A 17800-nucleotide genomic window follows, 5' to 3' on the forward strand; every position below is an offset into this window, starting at 1 on the left:
TTTATTAATTGTAAGTTCACCAATCCAACCATGGCTGAGAGAATACTTCTCGTACATAACGCAATATATATTAGTACTTTTAATTGAAAAATCGTGAAGAAAATGGTCAAAATACCGCAGTGATACAGTGAATCCCCATTCGTTGCCATGCGCTACGACGATGAGCGTCCCAACCGTTACGTCACGCCCCTTTAAAAGTGGGCGGGGAAGGAAGGGAGCGGAGGGGAGATGTTGGCCACACGGCGAGACATGGGTAGGGTTGGGGAATGGCGGGTCTAGTTCTTATATGGTCTAAGGGACCGAATGAGAACATCGACGCAGCGGATGTAAGCATGGTAAGCAGACGATGGACTGCGGGAAGAGGGGGCGGGGTTTGCACTTTACACCTCTAGTGGAGACATCTGGACTAGCTTATTGAATGCGTTTCAGCTATCTTCTTATCTGCACGTACAAAAAATTAGATTCAGAAATATCGCATCTCTTTGTGCATTCGGAAGTCAGAATGGAGATATGGAGGTAGACAGCTCTGCTTCATTACTACGCCTCGTGTGAATTGTTGTTGCCAACAGCCCAACAGGTGGTTACATTGGAAGTGACGGTAGTCAAGCGCGAGTGCAGTCGTGGGTCTTGTGGGGGTCAGTGAAATGGGCATGCAAATGAAAGCACATGAAAAATGTATTGAAATCGTGTCCATATGGAGTCGCATCAAGATATATTTTTTCTCCATTTTATTTGGAGCTGTGGTGATCTTCGATAGGCTATCTCGGTGGGCCTTGAGGCCAAAAACGTTTTTCGCATTGCAGCAAAGGGATAAACCTCCGCATTTTTTGGTCGACAATTCTCTCGGCCAGCATTCCTACGTGAAATTGAATGTAAGTTCCATATATTCTTTGTTTCAGTTTGCGAGATTGATACGGGATTCTCTCATATGTGTGATAAAAATTCAGGATAATCTTGGTGCATGTGCTATCACTCCAGTTCAACTCTCATTTTTTTATGTGCTAGCAAGTATAGATATTTACTTAAGTTTCAATGTACTATGGCCACGGGATGTGAGGAAAAATAGTACAATGTTGAATTCAACGGGTCGTGTACCTCTGCAGTAGAAATTAATACAATAATTTTGAATATTTTGTTCAGGGTGTCAAACTGCACTATGTTGAAAGTGGACCCAAGAACAAGCCTCTCATTCTTATGCTTCACGGCTTTCCGGATTGTTGGATCAGCTGGCGCCATCAAATAGCACCGCTATCGAGTCATTTCAGGTGAATGCCATTGCCTCTGTCTGTGTTGTGCTTTGTTTAGAATGTATATACAATGCATACCACCCACTGATGTCACCGCATGCATGATCGATTCGAGGTCATGTATTTCTGTTCGAGATACTGCCCTGGATATATATTTTCATGGGCTGACTACCAAACTCTGTGGTCACGTTTTTAAAAATATGATGTAATGGGAAGGATTGAGCTTATACAATGAAAGTGTAATCATGGCTCTTTTTTGCTTGGTTTGGAAAATGTCACAATTACAGAGGATGTAATGAAGGAGCAGTGGAATAATTAAAACTTTTAATTCTTGTATACGTAGCCAATAAATTAGATAATCTCCCTTACAGAAAAGGGATTGCAAGGTTCAAGATTATAATAATGTATTTTTGGGGTGCTATGGATGGAGATGGTGTACTTCAGGGGTGTGTATTTATAATATTAAGAGCATCATGGAAAATGCATGGCAAAATATTCCTTGGATTTTTAACATCACTCATAAAACTGAAAGTGTACCACAACAGTGTGTACTTTTTGTGCACAAATTATGTATTCAATGTGCATGCATTATTGGTGGGTGAAGTTGGCCATGATACTTGAAGCTGATATGTTAGATCAACATCAGCTTTCTGTTGGTCGTGTTAAAGTCTTCCAGTCTAAGCCAATGTAGGCAGAATGTCGATTTTCAGTCAGCTTACATTGGCTGATTTTGCCAACAAAAAATTACATCTGGACAACAGTTGATGATGCTTGGGCAGGTGGCCCAAGGAGATAAAATGCCCCCATAATGAGATGATTTCATGAATGACAACCTACCCTAAATGATAGATCAGTGGCTTCAGAGGATGCATCACTCCTATGTATCTGATCTTTTTTATTGGCACTATTGCCTCTTTAAATGTTGCAATGCCATCCTAAAGTTTTTAGGGTACACATAGAGTACACTTAGAGTAGACCTTTATAGACTTTCACCTGTATTTCAAATCTGAACATTTCACCTCTGTTTTTCTATGAGATTTTTATGTTAAATATAAAATTAAATTTTGACAAGGTTCGACTCCATTTACTGAAAATTTCGAGGTAACAAGTGGTTTTAAACAGTTAATACTTCAGGAAATAATGCAAAATACGACTAATATACTGAAAGTTATGCGTTCTCTTAAGCCTGAATTTCAAGATCATATGTTTGCATAATTCTCGCAAACTTATCAATTACGCTCTTGTGTAATGAGAGAAGTAATAGATTGAGCCTGTCGCATAATAATTTTTCCCCTACAAATGTTGTGAATGGTTAAAAAACTGATTAAGATTGCTATCGTTGCCACTCTCCCTGTGAATGATGGCCTTCAAGAGTAATTCATTTGAGATTTATTACCGCAGTCCTTGTATTTTATGAGAGAAATGATTGTGGGTCCTAAGGCTTGGGTGAGCTCATCATTTTATTATAAATCAATTTTGCATCTTTGATGAAACAGTGGGTTCTAGTATCTACATGGAGTGAATTTAAAAAAATTGATATCATCATTAATGTCCACTATATTTGTATGTGACTTAGATTTAAAGCTGCTGAGGAAAATCATTGGAGATTCTCATGTGAATTCTTTTACTGACTGATCTCAAGGATATTAAAACAACAATATTGATGATTGAGGTGTACTGGTTTAAGTGCACTGCAAATCATTGGCAAGCTTATTGCCTCTAATGTCTTAACCCAATGGTTAACTTTATCTTATGTCAACTTTTTCTCTCGATTTTTTACTGTCTTCTCCTATCGTCTTCTCTCAATCAGAATGTTTCTACTTAATGCATCGTCATACTACAGTTTCTTAGAGATTTTGCCATTAATGATTTACTGGGGATGGATACAGTAGACCATCAATTAGTCATGTTCCAGGTTTTGCTTATTGTTAGAGTTATGAAGCATATCCTTAGTCTAAAATCATTCTAAGGACCTGAAAGTAATAAATTAATTGTTTCTATAAGTACAGATTTTTCAGAGGTTTTAATTTTCATCTTATGGTTCTTTTTCCTGAATGCCTCTTAATATTCTGATCTAATTATGAATTACAGGGTTGTAGCATTAGATTTGAAAGGATATGGTGACTCAGATAAGCCTATGCAACGGAGAGGTTATCGGGTTCCAGTTCTACTTAAAGAGCTGCGTGACTTTATTACTGCACTGGGTATGTATTTTCTTATTTTATCATTAAATGAAATTAACTTACCCGACTCAGATGAAAGGTGAAGGAGCCAACCTTTACATATTTTCTAGGAAATTTATCCAAATATATTTAACAATTGTTTAATATTGTAAGTCTAATTTCATGAACAAAATATTTTGTTGTAGCATCTCACTAATGCCTAATAAATCTTGGATTTACATCCAGGTGAGATGTTCTATTGTCTTCATTAGTCTCATATCATGTTTGTGCTATTTTACATGTCATTGTAGAAGCTGTTACATTTCATGCATTCAGGCATATATTTTTGGTGAGGTGCAACAAAATTGATTATGACTATTGATTAACAGCCCTGCTCAATGTAGTGTCTGTTCATCATTCTGGTGAGTTATGTTGTGGATTTCAGCCAGCGTGGCTGTTTATGTATCATTCTGCCTTTAAATTGTATGCATAAATTTTTTATCAGAAAGAGTGTAATTATGCTTGCATTTACTTGAGCAATTATGCGATCTGGCTGCTTTTCCAGGTGCGTCATCTTGTGTGATCATTGGTCATGATATTGGTGCTCTTCTGGGATGGCTTCTTGCGTACAGCTACCCAGGTCTAGTCAAGAAGTTCGTTGCCATTTCTTGCCCCCATCCAAATATATATTGGGAGGTCCTTCCTCATGGTGTGCAATTTGGAAAAAGGTAATACATTCCTTTTTCATGCTAGCAATCTAGAAATGATTCCACGTGATGATGATTGAAAGAAATTCAATGAAAGTGTTCATTCATAAAATTCTGTGATGTATATATGGACTTAATGTGGTATTGAGTGGAAATGTGCATTAGGATAGGCGATGCACGTACCATATGCATCTCATATTCTGGGAAGAGTGCTTATATTTTTGTTTTTTTTCCCCAGCATTTTCATTATTCCTAATCAGTGACATTATATGTATGATCAAAGTTAAAAAATGTTGAATTTTATGTGGTGTGAAAAATAATCATCAATACATCTGTTGTTGGTGGCTGAAAGTTTATGGGTTGATATTAAAAGTGTTCAGTTTGTTTACCTAATTTTGATTCCAGTTCTGAAAATTACTAATTTATACATATGTGAAAGAACATTCATCTACGCATGAGAAAAATTCAGTTTAATTGATAATTATCAAGTAACCTGCTAGATATGAGTGGTGTTACCTCACGAGCATAAGTACATCCTCTAAAATAACTATTTGTGTGTGCATATCATGCACAAGTATATACACATACAGGCAGTCCCCGACTTTTGTACACAATGCGTTCTCGAAAATTTGTACGAAAGTCGAACCATTGACTTCCATACTAATTAAGGGTTACGTTCCAAAAGAGCGGAATATACGTACTAAAACCTTTTTTTTCACGGAATTCATTACAATTGACTTAATTTTAATAATATGTCAATAAAACTCCTAAAATCATCTAATTTCTTTCGAAAATACGCAGAAATGCAAATAAAAGCTTAAAAAACAAGAACTCCGTTGGCTATCGAGTGAAACTTCCTCTTAGCGTTTAAGTTGACATTCCACTTTATTACGTCCTCTATAAATAAAAGGACATATCATGAAGCATAACAAAATGTAGTTGTTGAACCCGCACTCTGGATACCTTTTAATATTTACACCAAAATTCGACATTTGGCAGGTGACATTCGTGATCGCGAATATTTCGCATGTTATTCAAAAAAGACGAACGGAATTCGGGTGATATTTCGTGTTATATCGTTGCTGAAGGTTTACATGAATTAAACAGCACTCAAACGAAAGAATACAATTAGAAAGAAGATCTTACTAGTTTTATTGAAAGCTATTTGATGATGTATAGTCAACTTCTTTTGAAAAATATGTTCAATTAAGGCTTTCTTCTTCTCTTGATAGAGGAGCCTATAGCAGATCTCTCCCAAATAAATCACCTAGATTAGAGTCAACTACCAACAATTCCCTTCATTATATACGTTCGTATTGTTCGCATATACTGCCATTTGAAACAATTGAATGTTGAGATGCGCAATAAACATCGCGGGAATTTAAAAAAAATTACAGACCAACGTCCGAAAGTCCGAATTTAGCGTACGAAAGTCAAATAAAAGGTGTCAATTTTGAACGTACGAAAGTCGAGTGTATGAAAGTCGAGGACCGCCTGTATGTAACAAATAAGGTACTCATTGTGGGCTTATTGCAACTTAGGAGTTACCTTATCATATGAAATCCTAAATATTATTATAAACTCTTATAATCATGAAGATAACAGAGTTTGGTAGCAAAGTCTCCACATTTTCCATAACTTAGACCATGCTTCATTTAACTGTTCGTTTGTGTATTAGTACAGACTTTTTGAGGAGATTGTTTTTTCTTTTAGGTTACTAATGGTCAAGATATGTTTTAACTGAATTTTTGCTTGAAGAGTGTGATTGATATAGCATATTTGTATTAGTAGAATACAAATAGAATTAGCAATTTTAATGTTAGAGTATTGAAATAACAAACAACTTGTTTGTGTTTTTTATCCATTCAGTGGTGGTTCGTAAGCTAATAATCAGAGATGGATCCAGACAGGGAGGGAGGGAGTAACTTTTGTTAATCATTTGCTATTCTCCAAATGTAAATGTTCTTTTATCAGCCTTTGAGAAGCTTTTTTCTTAAATGTTGGCTTGGGGGAGGTTTCTCTCTTAAGAAGGGTCCTCCTCAAAACTGCCTCTTTTCCTTTTTTATTTGAACTTGTTAATGATTTTGGGTCATTCCATGTCAGTTCATCCAGGCATGACACCCACCGACTCGGATTTTGATGAAACTTGCCAATTTTCATCCTTCCATGCAGGAATGAAACAGTGTAAAATATTTCTTGGCTATCTCTAATAGTTTTTTTTTCACGACCATTTGAAGTTTGGGTGAAACTGCAGTTTTTCAATGAATGCGGTCTCCAGAGGCACTTGTACCTCCGGAGAGAAATAATTTGTCTCAGCCATAGTTTTCATCCGATTCTTATGAAAATTTGCAGGTTTACCATAGAAGTCATGGGGATTCCAAAACCTAATTGAAAAATATCCTAAGGAACATTGGAAATTCTCTACACTCATATGTTTCATAAGATTTTAGAAAATTTTGCATAAAAAACATGGTTCTATAAAACATCAAATTTTGACCTGAGGCAATATCTGAATCAAGCTAAATTATTTTTTCTAATATTCCTTAAGGTATGACCTACCATCTGTAAAAATAAAATTCATGGCTTTTTGCTTGCTTTGTTGTTAAAAAAAAATTTTATGCAAAAAAATCCCTTTTCACGACTCTGGTTGTCAGTGTTGGGTCCTCCTTCAATTGTGATGAAATGCTTGTGTTAACTGTTTTCTATATCTAAGCAAATATTTACAACATGAATCTGTTGCATAATACGCTCAAAAATTAAAACATTTTTTACGTGCAGGTTGTTTTTCTCCCGACAAGAAAAATATATTTTTGAAATATAATATTTTAAGGAATTCATAGCACTTACCCGTCATTGCTGGGGAAAACTTGATTGTTGCTGTATAAAACACATCTAAATACAGGATGCATGTCAATACAAGTTAACTTTCTCCATTTTGTATTGACAAAAAACTTCACGAATATGTTTTCCTTTATTAATGGTGCACAACTTATAAATGAACAATCACAATATATAGTCGATTTTTCTGTGCATCATTTTGTAGTTAAATAGGATAGTATCCAAGGTCTTCACTGAGGCCTATCTCTGAGAAAGCTAATATTTCAGTTACACAAGAGTTACATTTTTTCCAAGTAGTGGCAATTCCAAGTTTTCCTTTTAAATCCAACAGCCGTCGGTTCACACGTTCAATGTCTTTCTCCGAAAAGTAATACATTTGTCCTGAGCCTCTTGTGGTAGGAGTTTCCACATAACAAATGACATTATTTACAGGAACAATGCAAATATTTCTTTCTCTTTTGGTCAGTAAAATGATAAAGAATTTCACTTTTATATCACATGGATCAACATCCTTTGACATAAGTAGCCCAAAAAACCAGTGATTGTCATACAAGCAGGCCACAAAAGAATTAGTACAAAATTTTGTCAAAATTTCTTCCCAACTTGGCTTTATCAAGAAATTGTGGACAACACTGTATGTGGTATCAAAGCTAATTTTTTTTGTCGCAATAATGTATAGAAGAATGGTAGCTACGAGTACCTGGGATTGTTTTTACAAGGTACCAGCGAGTTTCTAATTGTTGCCGAATCATTGATAATTGTTCTTTTTTTAAAACGTAAAATGAAATTTTATCCACTTTGTACTTGCAGAACTCAAACACCTTTTCAATGGAAGTCATTGTATTACCCAGATCCCGCTGAAGGCTTTCTCTTGTAAGAATGCACTTAACTGTTCCACCTATCCCATCACATGGAGACTTCCCATGACTAGTTGAAAAAAAAGACCAAGAAGCATGCAAGACAAAGTCCAGGTGATGATGGCACAGGTTTATAAAGTTTTTACAGTTCTTATATTGGCCAGCACAATCATCACTGAAATATTGCACTTTCTTTACTTCAAGGAACTTTTCTTTAAAAACTGAGTGACTATTTTTTGCGTCTCAAATACGAAAGCTACATCATGTTATAGATCGTCACAAAATACACACAAACTTGACACACAGATATCTTTCATCAGCTGTCCAAGAGTATAAATTACCGCTGGATGTAGGGAACAACCATCCTGATTCCAGTGATGACCCTGAACCTCTTGATCTTGTATCACATAATGGTAGTTTTCACTGAAATCCAGCAAAACAATGACTCCATCTGGCTGTAGGTTATTTTTTAGTTCTTTTAGGTATCTTGCCTGGGATTTGTTTACGAAGGAATGTAGGAGAAGTTTTTCCAGATTGTTCACCAGACTATTGATGTATTCATCCAGAGTCTCTGTTAACCTAATTTATTCGGTCCGATCTGTTGTCACCCATTGTATGTCACTTCATCTTCAGGGTCAGATTCCTCAAATTTACTTTACAGATGCTCCTTTAGTCGTTTGTCAGACATACATTCTGAACAGTGCCGTAACATGCAATCCCTGTTATCTTTGGAACATACCAAGTAGTCAAATAGGTCGTTGTAGGTCTCCTCTATAGAGCATCCGTGGAGAAGAAGTATTGCATTCTGATGGATAGCACAGACAATGGGTTGCAGAGGAGCCTGCCAACACACACCATTTAGGTTGCAACAGACAGAATTTTGAAAAACCTATGTTTACACGTGGGAATTCAAATTAAAAAGCTGCATACAGCTCATTTAGGTTACTTAGAAGTAACCTCTTTTGCTTGCGGACATTTTGGACACACTCACCTAATCTTACATTCCTGGCATAAGGCATGAATACTCGTAATTTTGGAAGTATGACTGAACTAAGTCCACTGCAGTTTGTTCTATGTTTTTGCCCCTCATTGGATCTGGTATGGCTACGATGCCTTTCATTCTTAGAATTCCCTAGCATGCCGAATTGTATATTCACTAACATTAATTTCGGTGGCTACTTTTTTCCTACTCCACGAAGTCGGAGCTAGTGTTAGTAGCTGAATTATCTCTCGCTGACTGCCTGCTGTCACCAGTTTTTCTTTTAGTAACCCAACTAGCCCATCCATATCACTCGCTTTATCAAGAACTTCTGAATCATACTCTGGAAGGAAATCTTTATCCAGTACTTTGAAAACCTTTTTGTTCAAAGTAAAACAACATTAATGAGGTAAATGACATTCGTGAAGTTTTTTGTCAATACAAAATGGAGAAAGTTAACTTGTATTGACATGCATCCTGTATTTAGATGTGTTTTATACAGCAACAATCAAGTTTTCCCCAGCAATGACGGGTAAGTGCTATGAATTCCTTAAAATATTATATTTCAAAAATATATTTTTCTTGTCGGGAGAAAAACAACCTGCACGTAAAAAATGTTTTAATTTTTGAGCGTATTATGCAACAGATTCATGTTGTAAATATTTGCTTAGATATAGAAAACAGTTAACACAAGCATTTCATCACAATTGAAGGAGGACCCAACACTGACAACCAGAGTCGTGAAAAGGGATTTTTTTGCATAAAATTTTTTTTTAACAACAAAGCAAGCAAAAAGCCATGAATTTTATTTTTACAGATGGTAGGTCATACCTTAAGGAATATTAGAAAAAATAATTTAGCTTGATTCAGATATTGCCTCAGGTCAAAATTTGATGTTTTATAGAACCATGTTTTTTATGCAAAATTTTCTAAAATCTTATGAAACATATGAGTGTAGAGAATTTCCAATGTTCCTTAGGATATTTTTCAATTAGGTTTTGGAATCCCCATGACTTCTATGGTAAACCTGCAAATTTTCATAAGAATCGGATGAAAACTATGGCTGAGACAAATTATTTCTCTCCGGAGGTACAAGTGCCTCTGGAGACCGCATTCATTGAAAAACTGCAGTTTCACCCAAACTTCAAATGGTCGTGAAAAAAAAACTATTAGAGATAGCCAAGAAATATTTTACACTGTTTCATTCCTGCATGGAAGGATGAAAATTGGCAAGTTTCATCAAAATCCGAGTCGGTGGGTGTCATGCCTGGATGAACTGACATGGAATGACCCTTTTGTTTTTACTCCTCTATGTTAATTTAGGTGGGTGTATTTTAGCCAGTTACCAGGTTTACCTGAAATTGATGTCCTCAGAGAAGATCTGACTGATATCACACAGTGTTATGCTCATGAGAAGTCAAATGGTGATGGGAAGATGAATGCTCTTGAAGCATATAAATACTCTTTTTCTCGGCGTGGTAAGTTTTCACAGATATTTTATTCTTTATAGGTGATCTTCAGTTTTCAATATGTATTACCTTGTCAGTGTTGATAAATGATGCTTACGTGTCTACATATTATGCATTTATATTAGTGTTTTCACTGATGTTATACCTTTCTCTTAACTTTGTTCGTTGCTTGCTTTAGAGGTACAGTTTTTATTATGATATGAATTGTCATAATTATTATGAGTTTAACAAATCATCATCCTCTAAGAAACTCTAAAGCCTACAAACCAGATTAGATCCTCTATAGATTATTGAAAAAAGAAGAGTATGTGCCTAAAATGCAGTATTTGTAGAATTGTGTTTGTTCAATCATTTTTAAAAACTATTTTGAAGTTTATTAGGAGAGATTATTTGTTGCTGGGGAATTTATCTTCCTTTGCATTTGGGTGTTTATATTGTGTAACAATTTAGTATTCTCAGTATCCAGTGTTTCAGTATAAATTGAATGTATGCATTGAATAATCTAAAAATTATGACAAGAATTTTTTGTTTTCATTTTTTTCTTCAAGCTTGCACTAAGTGAACTCATTACCACTTTTGCTATATTTGTTTTAAATATTCTGTTTTGAATGCTTGTATTTCCTAAAAATTACATAATTATTCAAAATGTTACCCATCAATCTAGGAGTGACATGTGTGATGTTCTTTAATGTTTGAAATTGTAATATATGAAATAAAAAAGCATGCAGTGAAACTAATATAACCTAATAATATGACCTAATAATTTGCTTAAGCAAATTTTAGAAATTTGCCATCGAAGAGTTTCCGTCACATGTAAACATCTCTCAAATCCTGGAACTCATTTGATAATAATTTCAATCTAATGAAATCAATTTTAATGGTTTAAGTGCAATGCTTCTCAATTTTTTCAGAGGATTGGTCTGGCCCAATAAATTACTTCAGGAATTTGCTGTATGTGCGTGTAAGATTGACTCCTCTGCCTGGCAAAGTGGAAGAATCATGGGACGATGAGTCATGGAAAGGTGGGCAAGTGCTACTGATCACTGGCGGTGAAGATAAACGTGCCTCTCTCGAGAGTATTGTTCGCTCAACTGAATTTTTACCACCAGAAGCCCGTGCGATGGTCAGAGTAGTTGCTGGTGCCAAGCATTTTCCTCACCAAGAGTTTCCTGATCAAGTAAATAACTATTTACTTGATTTTCTTCATGGTGAGTGCGTTCATTCAATTTTTGTGAATTGTCATGAGGAGGGTGAGAGAATAAATCATAATAGAAACACAATTTCATTATCTTTTCAATCTGAGATAGGAAAGCTCATTCAATAATGGCCTGTGTACTCTGATATTGGTGAGACAATGAAGTTTTATCTTGTACATTTTTGGTTCCTGGTCGTGTTGCTTGATTTGCCCTTCTTTATTTGTTGAAGAATTTTCTGTGGAGGTCTATCGTGCAGTTGTTTATTGATATTCTCAAATGTTGAGAAGGGTGTGCAAGTTATTTTATGGGTTATGTTTATGAAATCATGATTAAGGTTCTTTGATACCTTAAAAATTAATGTATCAAAGAGGAAGCTAAAATACATAAAAATGCAAAGTTTTGAGGATACAAAGTCTCTCTTTATAAGTGTTTTCTTTGGTTATAAACCTTCATTTAGTTCTCATTCTTTCAAGTTATGTTTTCCATAATTCTCTAATGCGTTGAGTTGTTAGATAAAAGGTTTATGAAAGCTTACTATGCTTGGTTCAGTCGCTTGATGCGTTTCACTCACTTGATACATTGGATAAATTGAAATGTACTAATTATTAACTTTAGAAGAGTGTGTGCTTTGTTTGTTTTTGGATTTTACATTTAAAAGAAACTGTGGGCCAAATAATGGAATAGCTTTTATAGATTGCTCAAATTCCAATACTGTATTTATATTCAATGTTTTTGGTTGGACGTACAGGGGATAACCAAGGAAGTTGTTGTGAAGGGTCACATTCCTTGAGTTATGACAGTATGACCGCAGTAACATGTGCAATTTATCATTTCAAATTAGGTAAATATTCAGGTGGAATTTATACCCATCTTCCCCCATTTTTTTTAATGTAAGGTTTTCCTCTTCCTTTAAGGGTTAATATGTTATTTTACAAATTTCTTGGGCCAAAATTTATTCCATGGAACTATTTTGACAATTAAGTATTTTCGAATTGAATAAAGCTGTTGCGCTTGGTAATACTTGACCCAGTGCTTGTTGGTTGCAGTTGTGGCGGCTGTTAGATCCTCTTCCCCTCTATATCTTATTTGCCTAGTGTGTGTTATTGATGCCTTCCCTAGTGAAAGCTGAGGAAGGACTTGCCACTATTGGACACGGTCACAGTCCAGAAAAATCATATTTGGGATATACCGTACATGTCTGGATATAGTCCTCCCTTTTTTTCCAAAAATGCCTGTGGTAAAAGTAAAGGGGGGGACTATATTCAAACGCATTTATTTAACTTTTCCCGAAACTGAAGCCTCAAAATTAGGAGGGGGGGGACTACATTTGGAGATATAGGTATATCTAATGGCGATTTTTCCTTATTATGTACACTCACTCCTTCAATGTTGAGCATCACTTTTGCTTTTAGTCATTCAGGTTGTGCTCTGTACCTGTTAGAAATTTAATGATATATGTGTCATGGTTTTTATTTATATGTGTATCAGATAATATTTTTCTGCTCTTCATTATATTTTTTGAGTTAATAAGACTGCTTATAATAATAAGAGTTAATAAGTACTCCTTATTCCTCAATAAATCAGACATTCATACCTTGCCTGTTTCACAAAGTAATAAGTTTTCTTCTTTCAGTTCAATGTTCTCCGGAGAAAGAGAAGGTGCAATGCAGTAATGGAGAAGGGCTCCACAAAAGATTAGTCAACAGAGTCCTCGAATCATCATGGGTTTCATCGACTGTTCGTTATGGAAACCAAGTTCTTGATGCAGCAAAGAAAGGAACAGTTGGCATTGGGCATGATGACAGCTCATTGAGTCGTATTTCAAATGGTTACATCCATACAGGGAAGGCATGATCTTACAGGAAGTGACTTTTTTATGTTCCTCTGATTCAAGTCAGGAAAGAGTAACTTTTCTCATCTTGAAGTGAAGTTTTCAAGTTCCTGAGTTGTTCCAAAGACTGATAGTGCAATAAACCTTTATATATTTTCGTACAGTGGGTTGAATACAAATTGCGTGGGTTCCTAAAAATTATTTCTCTCCTCCAGATTGATATTATAAGCATGCCTGGTGCTTTTGGTTTTTCAGTGCTGAAGAAAAAACTGAATGAGTGATGAAGCACTGTGTGCTTGTGTTGCAACTGAGTTGTGTTCAGATTGTGCATACATAGTTATAGGGATACAAAGTCCATGTCACATTTTGTGAAGTCATACTTCAGGGTAAGCATTATTCCTTGTTTTCATATGTGTAGTTTATATGCATGTTTGTGGTATAAATTATTCCATTATATTTTAAATGCCATGTTTGTTTGTTGAATGTTTGCTGTTATGAGTGTTGCGGGATGATTCTTACAAAACAATGTCAAAAAGTGCAATATGCTCAGCCAAAAGTGAAACCCCTTGTTAAATGCCATATTTCTTAAATTGTTATTTTTATACAATCTTATTCAGGTTGTTTGCCAGAAATATAATTTTGATAGTTTTGTACAGTTTTGATATTCTACAAAAGTTGAACCTAAGGACTTTTAAATAGATGGAAATGATATTTTATGTTGTGCATTCTTTTATATCCCTTATCCTTAATGAATTGTTTTATCCCATTTTGTTAGCATGTGTGTTTAAGGACAGAAAGTTTACCCATTTTATCTCACGTAAGGTCTGGGATGATTTTTTTTATTGTCCTCATTAAAAAATCATCTCAGGAGTGTTGGGACACCAGCCATTTACACATAAAAAGGAGATGCTCGGAAAAAATTTTCACTAGCAATTATATAGCCTTTTATTGTGCGGGGAGAAATGGATTATCTGTTCTATCCTATCTGTTTGGCTCTCTCTTTTGTTCATTGCTCTTCTTCTGTTTATCTCTCTTAATTTATCATTTCTGTCATACTTAGAAATGTAGTGGTGTTTTAATATGATGATCTCAGTGTTGCTGTTAAAGATATCCATTCTCAATTGCTCAAGCCTAGAAGGATACCTCTGAATCTCCGGAGGCTGCCAACCTAATTAGTTGAACATGTGTGTAATGCTTCCTGAAAATCTGTAACAGTTTTAGACAAATTGTGTGGCTTTCTTTGTATTTTATTCAGTTCACGGATTATGTCTTTCTTCACCAGTTTCCATAGGCTCAAGGCTGCATATTCAAGGTGTGGCCTGGCAAGTGCAAAATATCACCTTTCATTTCTTTCTCGTCCAAAAATATTCCTACAATACACTGACAAATACTGGAGAGGAGAACCCCCAAGCTTCCTGTCCCTATCCTCCGTCCGCCATTGCATCTAATGAATTGTTCTCAGTGGATGAGCTCATCCCAGCAATTCCTCAACGGAGACCCCTCTCAGATAGGTCTGCTGATGCCAATATGCACAGGGAGCACTTTTCTTCCATAAGCGTGGTGAATTGCTTGAAGCTCTGTCAATAAGTAGATACCTTATTCTTAAAATTCATCTTCCTCCAATTTATACTTCACTCTTCATGAAAGTATAAATAAATGGCTTACGAACCTCAAGTTCTGTTCTTGATATGCTGTGAAATCTAGTATCACAGAAAATATTTTATTGAATCCTAACCCACCTAAAACTTTTGGAACATAATTTTGTCCCTTTCTAGATTAGGCTAATCAGTTTTCCCTTTCTTTGTTAGTTATATAGCAGAGATTTAAAAACAAGTGGTCTGTTTTTGGTAGGTCTGGAGGGAGAGCATATCGAAATATTTAAATTTCAGCGAGAGTTGGACTGAGGCAGGGATATTTCCTCTGAAGGTAATCAATATTAATCGGAGGATAGGCAATTTCAAGGAAAAGTTGTTCTGTTGGTTCTACCATGTTGACTGAAAAGGAACATTTCTTATTGAACCACCTATGTTACTTCGACTGAAAATTGAATCATAACTTCCATATACAATCAGTTACACTGTGCATGTTGCTGTGTTTGAAGATTGAACAACATGGCCTATGCAGCTGTCTTCATAATTAACGTCAAATATAATTTTGATAAAAATATGATTTGTCATGAGAAACAATTTGGTGCAGTATGCAAGGGCATGGAGGAATGAAATGTCCAAATGGAGTGAGTATCCAAAGGAACTACTTTGCTATGTATGTGGAGGGAAGAGCATGTCACATTACTGTAGTGGCCAGGTGAAGCGGAGGTGAGGAATGGAGGATTATTGAAAATGCAGTAATCTCTTGACTCCCTCACCATCTGAGATTGCATAATTGCCGCAGTTAGGATGCTTCCTCTATGTTACTCAAATGATCTAGGGACGCTGTGCTTGCCTTTCTATCTCTTTTGCATGTGCCACAACTTTTGCGTTCATACGAATGACTTGGTGTTTCGTGTTAAACCCGGACTATATATTTTTAGAACCCTCCCAAGATCTCTTCAGAAGGGAAAACCAGTACCCTCAACCTTTATTTATGGTATATTTATGAAATTGGATTTTATGGGGGGCAAGAAGTGATTGGTGATAGTTTACCTGGAGTGAATTACAAATCTAATATCCTAAGCTAAACTCTCAGTAATAAAATCAAATGAAAAGTTATTCATGGTGAGCTTTAAATTTGAGTCGTATTTCCTAAAATTTTATACCTAAACTTTGTTCTTTAATTTTCCTTGGCAGTTCATTGCAACAAAAGTTTCCGTTGCTAGTCGCATACAAATTAAAACTTATCTCTCACAGCTTGAATTTCGCGGTGTCCGCAGGGTCACTTCCCCAACTTTTTTTCCAAAAGCTGAATTTTTCATGTTAGCGTCTTTAAATACGTAAATATACAGGGAAAAAAAATAAATATTTATTTTTGGCATGTTATCAAATTTTTTCCACACTTACCGACCGGTCAGTCGCTGCGTCATGAGTTCTTCGCTTTGAGTTTATGAGAACATCAGCGAAAATCTCTCGGTCGATAGTATCGATCCAATACATGGTCGTAATCGACAACGAACATCCAAGTGAATTTTGCTGTTGCGTGACATTTGGATGACTTCGTAGTTAAACATGTCATTGTTTTTTAAGGATGCTGCTGTAGTAATGATCGTGGATGATTTCTGAAAGAGGATTTGTTTTACCTCCACTACTCCACCGAATTGCGATTGGAAGACTAGTTTTTTTAAATCCATGTGTGGGGTAATATTCTGTACATCCTTTGGTATTCAGTGTCTTTGTTGAGGAATAATTTCGGTAAATTTTCATATTGCTTCATCTCCTAAGGAAACTTTTGGAGGTCGTGACTCCTGCGTAACACGGTTGCATTCTTTCTAACAGCTAACTGATCAAAGCCCTTAATCATTCACATCTCCTGCCTTCAGTTTTTAAGGTAAGATATTTTATTCATTTATACGTGTAAATGGTGTGTTCGTGTATCGTATATTTTTTCACACACCATCCACATTATAATAGCAATGAATGATGGCGGTGCATTGTGCAACTCTGCGGATGTTCTCAACCGTTGTCGATTTTGACGGCTGCGCTTACACCTGTTAGCTTAAATGAACGGAAGACATCCAAAAATGCTACTGGTTCATGTTTCACGACAGTTTCCTCGCGTTCATAAGGTTGGCATATGTGCTCTAAAATTTTCCTTGGCTCTTCTACACGTATGTAAAAATTGTGGATATGGATTACGTCTAATTTACGCTATAAATACGACCACTCAAAATTCTTAGTTATGAATGTTTTCATTTCATATTGAACCGGTAGCTTTTCGTGAGCGTGAGATGCTAAAAAGCCTTACTAGTTCACAAAATAACTACTCCGAAGTGACAGCTAAATTACGGCGGCAGAAATTTGACTCGGCAAACTCCCACGATAAATATCTCAACTGACACTTACGGAAACCGTGACTGTAACATTTGCTAGCTGGCGAGAGTCGTTATTTCACTCTACCGGCTCCTGCAGTGCCAACGGTGAGAAAGGAATGTAATTACTCATTCTGCCGTATTTTTTAGAAATGAATTAGAGTGCACATTCGCTGGCTTTTGGCTATTAACTCTATTTCCATTCACAGCTAGTATTACCTCCGGAAAACGGATGCACTGCTCACGTAGGGTGAAACGAATAAACTTGGGTTGTCATGTGAACGATGGTGTCTCAGACTGCGTTCGCCTGCTTTGGACTTTTTTAATTACATTTGAGGGTAGGCGTTCTTTTTTGTGTATACCATAGTAAATAGACTCAGGGGCAGATACAGCATCAAATTTGGGTGGAGGGTGATACCTGGGTTCGGGGTGCATGGAATACCCCCAGGAGAGAGGGGCGTTCCCCCGTCTAAAATTTATTGAATGGAGTGTTACGCTCTACGAATAATACCTCTCAAACTTCTCTCACGTTTGGGACTGTAGCTATGCATTT

General features: G+C 36.0%; 1 protein-coding gene across 1 annotated transcript; it reads left to right on the plus strand.

The window, feature by feature from the left end:
* The first annotated feature begins 360 nt into the window (after positions 1 to 360).
* LOC124157558 (epoxide hydrolase 4-like) lies at positions 361 to 14002 on the plus strand. Its single transcript, XM_046532388.1, has 7 exons — positions 361 to 872; positions 1141 to 1265; positions 3339 to 3451; positions 3975 to 4137; positions 10114 to 10268; positions 11171 to 11467; positions 13089 to 14002. Exons 1-7 carry the CDS (start codon positions 645 to 647, stop codon positions 13307 to 13309), a joined length of 1302 nt encoding a protein of 433 aa, XP_046388344.1. The 5' UTR covers positions 361 to 644; the 3' UTR covers positions 13310 to 14002.
* Positions 14003 to 17800: the final 3798 nt, after the last annotated feature.

Source organism: Ischnura elegans, chromosome 4 (assembly GCF_921293095.1).
Source record: "Ischnura elegans chromosome 4, ioIscEleg1.1, whole genome shotgun sequence".
In the NCBI taxonomy this organism is placed as follows: domain Eukaryota; kingdom Metazoa; phylum Arthropoda; class Insecta; order Odonata; family Coenagrionidae; genus Ischnura; species Ischnura elegans.

Bases quoted from the DNA above. Each gene is read 5' to 3' on its own strand.
- LOC124157558 (XM_046532388.1), top strand. From the start codon at position 645: ATGGGCATGCAAATGAAAGCACATGAAAAATGTATTGAAATCGTGTCC. The intron at 1,266-3,338 runs GTGAATGCCATT...TATGAATTACAG, and splicing joins CCGCTATCGAGTCATTTCAG to GGTTGTAGCATTAGATTTGA. The intron at 4,138-10,113 runs GTAATACATTCC...ATGTTAATTTAG, and splicing joins GGTGTGCAATTTGGAAAAAG to GTGGGTGTATTTTAGCCAGT.